A 12205-nucleotide genomic window follows, 5' to 3' on the forward strand; every position below is an offset into this window, starting at 1 on the left:
ACTACTACACTCCAAATGAAGGCTAATGATACTGGATGTGCAAATGAGCAACTCCCCCTTATGAACGGCTTGTTGGGCTGCCCCCATGTGGACAGAAATCCATTGTGATGCAGGGTTAAACATCAATAACCTGGAGCATTGTTACCTGGGAGACTCAGTAAGAATTCAAGGCCCCCCATCTTTTTTTCTTTTTTTTTTTGGCCTGTGGTCAGTCTGGTTGTCCCTAGTGAGGTAAGGCTATTAGGAGAGTCACGGCAGCAGCAGCAGCAGCAGCAAAGAAAGGCAGGGGAAAAAAACACAAAACAGCTTAATGTGCACCACATAATGCATGTTGAAGAACAGTGAACATCTGTGCAGTTTGTTCAAGCTCAAGGACAGGGAAGAGCAGACGGGCTAATGTGCTTACAGCTCGACAACGAGGATGCTAGGCGGCGTTAGCGAAAAGTTGTGTGAAGACGGAGGCGCTTTCTCATCCGAGAAGTGATCACACAGCTCGTAATTAGGGTGTAAGCTTGAAGCAATACACTCTCCTGCCTCGAGGCAAAAATATTACGTAGACTGTAGCTTCCATTACATGATTGATCTACAATCTTATTGCTAAGGTCTGGTAACAGACACATGCATGTCTCATTCAATCAGTCCACTGCTCTGTGCATCCTCTCTCTCTGTAGCTGTTCTCCTCTTTGGTCATTCTCTCCTGACCATATGAATCTATAGAGAATGCCCCTTTAAGACCTCTTTACATGTAAAAGGAACATTATGCTGGCCCCACACACCAAACACTCACACACACACACACCATCTCCTCCCCTCACTGTGTCCTCCTCTCTCTCCACAGAGGGAGTCAGGGAGACAATGAGCTCAGCATCGAGGGCCCAGTAATGACTCCCAGCCTTGCTCCTGATTAAAAACACGCCGGGTGCTTCTGCACTCAGTAGGCAGCCATGAGGCCTTCCCCTCATCACACCGCAAGGCCTGAGAGCTCAGAGATAGAAGCACAAGCCAGCCTCAACACAGCTCCATGCCCAGGAAAACAAAAAGATCCAGTGTAAGCCTTACCCGCTGTAGCATTCAAAGCTCTTGTCCCAACTAGTCTGAGGCAAGTCTTCATTTAGTCTAAGGGTGCCCAATTACTAAGTGTAACCCCAACCTCTGCCAAAACCATAACAAAGCCATAACAGAGGGTGCATACAGGCTGGCTCAGATACATCAAGGGTGTGGCTATAATATCTTGTCATGTATTTTGCATGCTTTACCTTTCTTACAACGTCATGGCCCGATTCGCAAAACACCTCAGCTGCTCCTGTTGCTTATTGAAAATACTGTCAGCGCAACAAATGTGCTGTAATTACACGCACAGCATCAGACAGTCAGTCAGTGACAGAGGGGGCTGCAGCACCTTTACCTTTACCTCTGCATGTCCAAATTACAGGCAAGCTCTGCAGAGACCCTTTATTGCATCTGACCAGCTCACTTCCTCTCCATACCAAAGGCATTGCATGCTGAGCCTTATTTTGATGTGGCATGTAAGCATAATTAGAGGTCCCATAAAAGCAGGGAGAGAGGGGGAAAAAAGGACTCTTGTCCATCTGTCGAGTGTTAAGGGGTGGGCACCGTGGTCGCGATCAGAGCCCCACACCTCCCTGTTCTGTCGAGCAGCAGCCAGTCAAGGAGGCACTGATGCAAACAGCCTTCAGCGCCAAACAAGTCGGTGTGTGTGTGTGTGTGTGTGTGTTTCTCTCTCTCTCTCTGTGTATGTGTGTTTGTTTCTGCACACGATGGTGTATTTTCTCAAGGGGCCTCCTTGAGTTTCAGATTTCCAGGCTTTGCAGATCGATGCAAAGTAGGTACTGGTCGGCACGCACAAAGAGAGAAACACACTGACAAGGCAAACAAGAGCAGTTACAGAGCGCTGCCTTTTCTAGAAACATTAGACATTAAGGTTCCTTCCAAGGACTCTGGGATCAGTGAATCCCTGCAGCTCTTCATCATCATATTTAGGGATGGAGGGGAATCAAATTCACAGCGTGTCAGATCAGCTTATCCAAAGTTGCATGCAATGAAGATGGTGACATGTTACAAATGCAATTAATTAGATAAGAAGATCAGATCTGTACAGTAAATATGAGCCAGCAGCTAATTGGCCTAGCTTAGCATGATGACTGGAAAAGGAGGTGCAGCTAACCTAGCCGTCTGAACACCTAGCCACATTACTGTACAGCCGTGCATACACTAAAGAGTAAAGAAAGCAATAAAGAATCAATACGCAAAACACCAAATCATCATAATCGTGCAGTTCTTTTGCACAGATTAGATAATGTGAGCTTCGGCCAGAACCATGTTGGCCGTCAGCTTTTATGCAAAGACAAACAAACAGATGTTGGTCATAGCATCATATCACAGTCATATCAATCTTCACGTTATACACTTTGGATAAAAAGGAAGGATTATTGCTCTAAACAACTGTTTTGCATTTACCTTGGTAACTGAGCCTATTTAAGTTGAAGTGCAATTTAGTGGCTTTATTTTGTAAATAACAAAAGGGGAAATTGGTCATTTTTAACAATCCCTACGGTCACATTCACTGGGGGAAAAAACACAATGGATGCCTATTGTGTCCATGTCATTACCTCTAAACAGCTCTTCACTGAATTCTTTTAGAGGTGTGTGTTAGTAATGTGAGAGGTAAGTAGTCTGGAAGTGCATTTCAGTGTACGCCTGAGGGGCTCCATCTCCGGCTCTGGGCAGCTCTCCTACCTATGAAGCCCTTGCATGAGTCATTTTTCAAAAAATGCTCCTTTTGTGTTGTTGTTTTATGTGTGGCACTTAGAAATGATTCCCACATTAGAATTTTTACAGCCCAATAAACTTGAGAGCATCGGACCAAATTGGCTGGTCATATTTAGTAGCTTTATAAGGAAACGTATTAAGGTGTAATTGCTTCAGGGGAGTGTGCAATTGAGGGAACGGGCATAGGTGAGGGTTACAAAATCACCCTCACGCTCTGGAGGGACACTGCACTTTTTGTCTGCTGCTCGGGAGTTTCCGATCACCGTGAGGAAACATGGAGTGTATTATAAGATTTTTACATAATAAGTTCGTTTTATTTCACATTTCCGAAAAAATGAACATTTACAGTGTGGTAAAATGCAGCCTGAAATAAAAACATCTGTTTGGCATTTAGCTCTGCCAGCACAAGGGATCCTCTGCTGACAGTGATTGAGGGTGGAAGAGAAGATACCCTCGTGTATTCCCCCGAAAAGAAAAAGGAAAAGGAGGGACCGGATCGCCGCACAATGAATATTTTTTCCCTGTGATGTGATGTGATAGATGGAAGTGTGAAGTGTTACAAAACAAGCTTTGTCATCCATGGGAAATGGATCCTGCAACACCCAAAGAGTTGACAGATGAGTCTGAATTCTGCCTCCCACCTCCCTGTCTTGATCTATTCACAAGCCTACTGCAGAAAAGCCAAGAGAGAGAGGATAATTTGTCCAATTAAGCTCATAAGGATGCATTTAGTGTTTTAGGATAATTATGAGATGAAGAAGAAGAAGAATTTTTTTAACCTGAAATGTAACAATGAAAAAGTGAAACAGATCGTTGTCCACTCTTTGTCACATGGTTCCCCCCTGAAAGAATCTCTCTCTGTGTGTCTCTCTCTCCCCTAGAAAGTTCATGCCACTGCATGTTTTTTCCTCTGCTGGGGTTTTCGGCAGTGTAGCATGGCATGAGCGCACTGAGGAGCCTTTCACCGGCTTCATCTGATACCGCTGTGACTCGGAGCAGGAGCTGCGCTACAGGCCAGGATCGACATGCATGGGTTAGTAGGTCAAACAAGGAGCTAGTCTTTCGACAGAGTTCGGAGGCTGGGTCAGACTAATGTGATTTATCAATACGGCACATAAGTGAATCATTGTACTTAATGGCCACGATAATCCGCGAGACAGACCGTGGATGTGATTGGTCGGAGAAATGGGGGTGTGCGAGCAAAGTTGATGGGGGTGTCTACGCTCTTCTAGACTTGATGTCTTGATTAGAGCATCGGGAACATGCACCTGCAGAGTGCCCGTGTATCTCTCTCTCTCTCTCTGTCGTTCACACACACACACACACACACACACCCACACACACAGATTTACACTTATCGAGGTCTGGCTGATGGGGCCTGGGAGAGAAAAGACAGAGCTCTGTTCCTTGACGCCAGAGCTCGGGCTCAGGTCAAGACTCAGCTCGCTGTAATCCCTCTCAGGTGATGCTGTTCACATTCAGCCGTCTCCAGCTGATCTGCTTAAATATGCCTTCCTCATCCCCTAAAAAGCCCCCCACCTTCAACTTCAACTAGCACAACCCTCCAACGAGAGGAGAGGAGAGGATTTAGGACCACGGCTATTCTATACTGTCAAACTTCAGCATTTAATCAATCACACAAATCAAACAAACCAACTGTCTAAGTGTCATGGAACAAGAAAAGGTCGGGATGCGGGGGGGTTACACCACCTGGATTAAAGCTGCGGCATCATGTGAGAAGACCTTGTTAGCAGACGTGCCATCTTGAGAGCTTTTTCACTTTTTCCAAAGGCAAGAGTGGCAATGCTGGTTTAAAAGCAGCCTCTTGGAGTGCTCCCTCTTCTCCCCGTCAGGCACTTAATCAACATATTATATTGCGCTGAGGTGCCGGGTTCCAACATTAACACTTACACCCACAAACCTGGGACTTTGTATGAGCTTTCAGCACACAGGGGTAATTTCCAAGGCTTTAGAAAGAGAGAGGTCAGCGTGTGCGTCCCGAAATGCTATAATTTCTTTGATCTGTGCAGCCCATCTGACATGAAAGTATTTCCAAATCATCTTTTTTTGCCTTATTATCAGCAAACTAAAAAAAAAAAACAGAGAGTCAATTCACAACAACTCAACTAATACCTGAGAGTATTATGTTTCCACACACTCTATGTGATTCTTTGTTGACAAAAAGCCACAATCAGCCACAAATCAGGACTATTCTGTGTGTGTTTTGGCATCAAAACCATGCCACACACACGCCCTTGTTACTGACTATCACCAGCAGCACAAAATGTCATGCATCTCTGACCTCACTCCCTCCACCCTGCAGGGCTGCTGCACTGGTTTCATCTAATCACTTTTTGTCCTTCAAACAACATCTGGGAATGGAGCTGAGTAACAGATTACACTGCCGAATGTGATCCGAAACATGCCGGGGCCTGCTGGGAATTCAAATTTGGGATTTCTGGGTAGACGTGGAAGGGTTAACAGTATCGCATGGCAACTTTTCACCACTCTCCGCTGCCATTAGCTATTCATTACCTGTTTAAACGTCTTAGGGCCCCACTGTGTGTCTCTGTTCCTTCAGGCAGCACTGGTACTCCAGCCTGATTTTATGTAGTCAGCAGGTGGCATCATTAGCCAGAGAATAAAAATGAAATGCAATACCCTTGTGTCTAACTATGATATCATAGCAGGGCTCATTGGCATCATTTCCCTGTTTCTGGTGGGCAGGATAGGGGGTAAGGAGGTGTAAATTTAATATGTTTTGTCATCTGTTTTACATTAAAAAAAATGTATATGTACAATTACCACAGCCAAGTGGGAGATTTGGTCATGCCATGCAGCGTGAGAGCAAGACAAGATCAGCCCAGAAACCACACAAAGATCCCAATCTCAGCTGTGCCCGTACAGTACATTTTCAGCGAGCTGCTGGAGTCACAGGCGATGGCTGTTTTTTCCCCCCCTTGACATCCCCTAATTATAACGGCAGCTTTTACACCTCACTGAGTCATGTGGCTGCGTGTGCACACTGTATGTCAAGGGCAAAAACTTTTTATGCACGCTAAAATTAAAAAGAAATTTGTGAAATCACACAGGATGTGCCTTGTTACGCATAAAAAATTGTTACGCCTGGGGAGCGGAGTGTGGCCAAATTGAGTTTCGAACATGTCTGGGTCTCAACACCCCTGATCGGACTGGATAGCTCCCCGTGCATGCCAGACAGGCTGTATATAAAGCTGTCACAGGAACCTTGAGGGCTAGAAAAATATTCAAGCATTTCTGGGCCTATTGGACAATGATCTCTTACACATGCTTCTTTCAATATAACCGTGATAAATAAAGGAAGGAAGCAAATACCGAAAACTTGGCCGGCTGCCACTGCTTGTGAGAATGGCACTTTTGGCCCAAAGTCCTGTTCCCCTCCTTCAAACACACACACACACACACATACGCAGACACACACATTCACTTTCAGCATTACTGTAAGGCCTGAACCTGTACATATTTGAATGGGATTAGTTTGACAAGTGTAACATCCGCTCTGAGTGCTGGCGGCAACAATGTGTAGTTTATAGTGCTCAGCCTAAAGCTGTTCTTGAGGTCAAATGTGTAAGTTAACCTCTTGATCTCATCCCCACTGGTTCGCCCACCCCGCCACCCTCCTCTCTCTCTCCCTCTCTTTCTCTGTCCTGTTCTCTCTTTCGCTCTCTCACACACACACATGCACACACCACATAGATAAACAGACACCCTGAAGACAAATGAAAACACTGGATTTGCCACCTCCATCCACATCCACATACAACACCATCCACGGCTTCTCATGGAAGAGTTATCACAGTAAGGAAAGTGCATTCTATCTCCCGCACACCACCTCAAGATCACACAGTCCACAGAGAAAGAAACACACAGAGGGGCTGAAAAACGTGTGTGTGCCAGTACCCCGCAGTGTTTGCCTGATTATTTGCAGATGGGCAGTGGAGGACTTGCAGAGTGTGGAGGTTCCCCCTTGGCACGCAGCGCATATGATTAAATCTGTGATTGCCTTACAATTTACAAGACACCCCCCTCCCCTCCCCGTCCCCCTTCCCCTCTGCACCGACTTTAAATGAGTTTTTCTACTGTACCACCTCAGGGTCCGGCTCGGCTCAACACGGTCTCCCCCTCATGGTCGTCCATGAGGATCTGGGCGACGCGTTATGTCACAGGTCTGAGGAGGGCTCGGCGGGGGCCACTTTCCTAATCCCACTGTCTCCTCATTCATTCAGAGGATAGAGTAGTATTTACAAAGGGGCTGATCTCCTGCTCAACTCCCCGCGCCTCCGCTGAGCGATTGTCATGCGGGTTTCCGACCAATTGTTCAAAGTGGTTATGAGATCAATTAAAACCAGCTTAGGGGGTAGCTGGAGTGGAGATGTGCAATTCATAAGTCAGGGGAAAGGGATTCCGTATCTTTTCATTAAATAACTCCAACAATACGACCCCCGCCTCCTCCCCTCCTATAAGCCGCTGCTTTCTATAGATCGACCCGCCGCAGCAGCAGCTTTTTTAGCACATGTAAATAATACAGGGGGCCCTTTGTTTGGGGGCCACTACACCGGGAAGTAGTGTTAGTAGCGCGCCTGACAACGTGCTTTACATAGGCTATACGGTTAGCCAACCCACAGACGCAACGCGTGTTAATATGAATTTCAGACAGCAAAACACACGCGGCTAATTTTGCGCACATTTTACGCATTCGCCACCGGCTCTGAAACTGTTACATAATACGGATAAATGTTCTTTTTTAGTAGGTAAATAAGTTAAATCAGACGCCACGGAGGTGAACTGTGTGTTAAAATTTCAATTTACCGGAATTTTTCATGAATTACAACCAGCGTCGACAACTTTAACCTGTGCGATTTCAAATATAAAACAAACTGTTTTTGTTATTTGGTGTCATTTTCTTTTCTCCCTGACTTTCCACGCGCACCGTGCTCAGTGAGAACCTGCAGAGGATACACTGAGACTTTCTCAGGACGTGAGAAAACCTTGTTTCAGACTTAGGAGCGTTGCCTCCCGTGACCCGCACAAACTCTCTAACCATCTGTTAAAGTCACTGCCTGGATGCTGCTGCTGTGAGACCTGTAGGTTATAACCCCGCGTTACCTCTCTTGCTTCTCCTCCAGCGTTGCGATGGCGCCTGACAGTTGCTGTACTCCATACAGTTCAATACGATCAGGGCAAATGAGAAGAGTCGAAACTGCATCTGGACGGCGATCTGTTGTCCGGACTCCAGTAAAAAGGTGCCAGCGGGGCTTGGGATGAATTCTCTGACTTTGCAATGTCCTCCTCCAGTTTCTTTAGTCGCTCCTCAAATGTGTCAAACATCAGACGAGATGCGACATGGTATCACGTCGCCGACTGGGATCATTTTATGGAGCGCGCTGATCCTCCAGTCAGTAAAAGTGTCCGTTTTGGTGCGCTGCGGGGAGAATGACAAAAGGAGGTTACTGTGATAACAGTGGAACAAAAAAAAATCAACACCTTCCCAAATACTGATGATGCGTGGAGCGGACAGAGGAGAGGTGGGGGGATTGAAACAAAAAAAACAAAACAAAACAAAAAAAAAGCTTCTTCTGTGTTTAAATGTGTTGGAACAATCGCAGATGCAAAGGCAATGCGTACTGCTCAGACGCCCCCTCCAAAAATGAGCGCAGCCGTGCGTAATAGTAGCCAAAACGCTCCGTGAGATAACGTGTCGGTCGAGCGTATACCTTGAATCAGATGTAGTGTAATTCCGCTCCGGTCCACTTTAGGTTCCCTCTTGAGTGTAAGTGTGGCTCGGGAACATGCAGCATCCCTTTTTGTGTGAGAAACTTGTGTCCCCCTGAAGAGAGCAGAGGTCCGAGGAGGAGGAAAAAGGTGGTAGCTGTGAATGAGGAGGAGGAGGACGAGGAGGAGGAGGGGGGGATTTCCTTTTCTTCCTCTCTGGAAAAGCTTAGATTCCGTTTACCTGCGTTTCCTGCCTCAAGCTCGTCCTGTCCGTGTCCTACAGCGCAGCAGAAACAAACTCACATGTGTTGCTTCTCTCTCTCTCTTTCTCTCTCTCCCTCCCTCTTTTTTTTTGAAAGCAGAGAACCGGGGCCGGCGAGTGTGTTGAGTGATTTTGCGTTTTGCGCGCTGCTGAGGTTGAGCGGTGACTGACTCCTCACTGGTCCTGATGCTTGCTGCCCTTTTTTTCCTCCTCATATAGCGCCGAGCGGCTGTCACGTGTGAAGGTTTTCTAGTTTTGTGTTTCTCTTCTTATTCAAGATGTTGAAGATGACATTTCGTGTAGTCTCCCCCCACCCCCGCGCGCGCGCGCTCACCCACAACTGGCCGGTACGAGTTTGCCTCTGGGTCCTAGTGAGCAGGAAAGAGCTGGAAACATCCCTCAGGAAAGAAAAAAGTTCATGTCATCTTTCTTCTAAAAGGAGATTGCAGCGTGTCTGCGGCGGCAGGCGGCGAGAAGTTACCTCAACATCCAGACTGTTCCTTTAATATTCCAACGCAGGTCCCAATTCTCCAGGAATTCATCACATAATTAAGCTTCTGTTTCTTCTGGATGTCTCGATACAAGTTTCCAATTAAAGTTTAGAAATGGAAATTGAGTAATTGCTACACAGTGAGTCCGGTTACTATCTGGGTTCAGCTTCCCTCCACTGATGATAGCCCTATTGAATAATTAGAGGTTCACCAAAAAAAAGCAATTATCTGCATAACGTGCGTAATGAGGAGGGCCCACAAGTCAGCCATCTCGTCACGCCTAGTTCAACCCCCCCTATCCTCCTCCTCCTCCTCCCTCCTTTGAAATTAATGATAACTGTTGGAGAGGCTGTAATTGTGGAACATGAATAAATCATTCAATAATTTCAGGCTTTTCCAGGGCTCGAGCCTTTCACACTGACCCGCGTGACCTCATCAGCGGAGACGTGAGTCGGTCAGTGTGGAGGCAGTTTCTCCTTCACTCAGTAGCCTAACAACTTACCCCGTATGTGTGTGTGTGGAGAGAGAAGGGGTGAGGGAGGGCATGGGGGGCTGGCAGCCGTCCACTCCCCCCTGTGACATTCAGAGTCTGGCTGCTCGTCAACTCTGCAGATAAGTGCAGAGAATCACTGCAAATCAGAGATGAAATGTGAGGCAGGGGCGTCAGGGAGGGGGGGGGGGGTGGGGTGGACAGGACACAGGTGATCCAGAAAACCGAAACCAAACAATACAGAGCTTTTTTTTTTTTTTATCACATCAACTTAATCAATCATCCCCGCCCTCCCAGCCCCACTGCTCCACAGCGTGATTAGAAGTCAACTTGTGAATGCCCTACCCCCTTTAGCCACTAGGTGTGGCACTTAATCTTTTATTTATTTCAGGAAATTATTTTCATGTGAGAGCTGTTTGGTCCATGGCAGTGACACTTGTCCTGAGTAAACCCAGGACAAGCACAAAGCCATTAGTATGACAAAAATGTATTAAAATAATAATATCTATATAAGTTTGTTTTGTTTTTTTTTGGTCAAGAAACAGAACTATTTTTTGTATAGTTAAAAAAAACTTATTAGTGTGGTTGTGCTCATGTAGATCACTCAGACCTCACATGTTAAACCGACAAAAGTTAATTCAAACGCTGGTTTTACATTAGACACTAGCTACATACACATCCACACACACACAACTTAAGTTTCCATTTCATGAGTTGATTGAAAAGTGTGTAGGGGGAAAACCTATATAAGAAAAAATAAAGATGAGGAGGAATTATGGTCGTTTCCTTGCCAAAACCTATAGTGACCTTTGTCCTGACTTTGTTTATTTATTTATCCTGAGAGCAGTGACAGAGGTTGTGGTGAGGAGGGCTGTTAGCCACAGGCAGTGCCGCTGGTTTGGATTCCTCTCTAAAACAACATCTCAAAGTGCACGGTTAAGGTGAATGTGATAATTTAGGCCTGAGGCACTTTTATTTTCATGATGTGTCATGGAGAAGGGGGCCGGTAAACCAATCACTTTATTCTCTCCATCCCTCCCTCCCACTCGTTGCAGTGCACAGAAGTGGGGGGTGACGTCAGCATTTGGATGGTCTGGCTCCGAGCCCTCAGTGCCATAACAGCAATGAGGGGAGCTGCTATACACTCTGTTCATCAGAGCTCCAGACTGGATGGTCTTCGGCGTGGGATGCTGTCACAATTTACTATAAGAGAAAAAAAAGTCCCAGCCCAGACCGGTCATTTAAAAGTCAGAAACTCCAAAATGTCAAGGGCAGGATGAGACTGAAGGCAAAATGAGAAAGTTCATGTTATACTTAGCAACTTTCCATGTTTGTGATTCCAAATGGAAAAGAAGCAAAGTTCAGTGTCTAGAAATAATCTAAGATGACATTCGCAAACAAAACTGATACATTATGGGCCACGTGTACAAACACCAATTTTACAGGCATACCAAGTCTAGTCATCTCAAGGTGCATTTAGTTGCTCTGGACCTTGAACTAAAAAGTGGACTGAATATTTATTGGTATAATTTATCTCTTGATGAAGATCATAAAACATGATCACAAGCTCACAAAGTTATTAAATGGACTTGGGGGCGAGATTGTTGTCGAGTGGACTCCAAGTTTCCAAAACTGTGTAAAATCGTCAAAATTTTGTTCCAACGGTGTGAAAATGAGTTTTTGAAGTAAAAGTTTATGCTCCTTTAAAGGCCCCGGAGATAAATGTGCTTTGGGTTATACACGAACACAAAATATTAAAAATGGTTCAATATCTAAATTTTTTTGACTCCTAGACCAGTTGCGGTTTGTTTGACGTTAGTGATTTGGGTTTGTTCTCTTTTTTTTTTAAATGGCCTCAGTTGGACAAACATGATATCGCACGAAGTTCCAGAGTGAACCGGTTTTGAACTGATCATCTCTTATTATATAAAACCTGTGCTGTCTTTCTAAACCTCAAGTGTTGATTTTATCATAAAATCTACTTTTGAAGAAAACACAGCAAGTTCTCTGAGGCTTTCAGTTGTTACTTTTTCCTTCTTTTTTTTATACACTCAAATTGCCTTATGCACACATTTAGAGTGCTCTACCATTCAAACGTACTTTGAAGTTTTGCTGCTGGCAGCCAGGAATGATTTACTGCAGGTAAAGAGACAAAACTAATGGAAACAAAAACAGTGTAAGTGCTGAGCAACTGGACCTTCCTCCTTTTAAAATGGAGCATCAGGCTGTGTGGACTGAGAAGGGTCTGTTTTTAAAAGTATACTGAAAAATACATTGGGTAATACAGTGATGAAGCATGCATTTACATTTCACCTCTTGTGATAAGTGCACATAAGGCTGTGATGCATTGTGGGAAAACTAAAGAGAGGGAAAAACACCATTTGTGCTGCTTCTTTGAATAATATGATACCTCTTGTTAAA

At 45.3% G+C, this 12205-nt stretch overlaps 1 protein-coding gene across 1 annotated transcript in view; it reads right to left on the reverse strand.

Moving 5' to 3' along the window:
• The window catches only part of rspo2 (R-spondin 2), a 55659-nt gene extending 46868 nt beyond the window's left edge, over positions 1-8791 (reverse strand). The window contains exons 1-2 of the mRNA XM_085802762.1: positions 8544-8791; positions 7936-8251 (exon numbers count right to left, since the gene is read on the reverse strand). Coding sequence (XP_085658888.1) covers positions 7936-8035 — 100 coding nt within the window. The 5' untranslated portion in view covers positions 8036-8251; positions 8544-8791. The remainder of the gene's footprint in view (positions 1-7935; positions 8252-8543) is intronic.
• Positions 8792-12205: the final 3414 nt, after the last annotated feature.

The sequence above is a fragment of the Trachurus japonicus genome, chromosome 16, assembly GCF_045865225.1.
Source record: "Trachurus japonicus isolate A0001 chromosome 16, Traja_1.0".
NCBI lineage: Eukaryota > Metazoa > Chordata > Actinopteri > Carangiformes > Carangidae > Trachurus > Trachurus japonicus.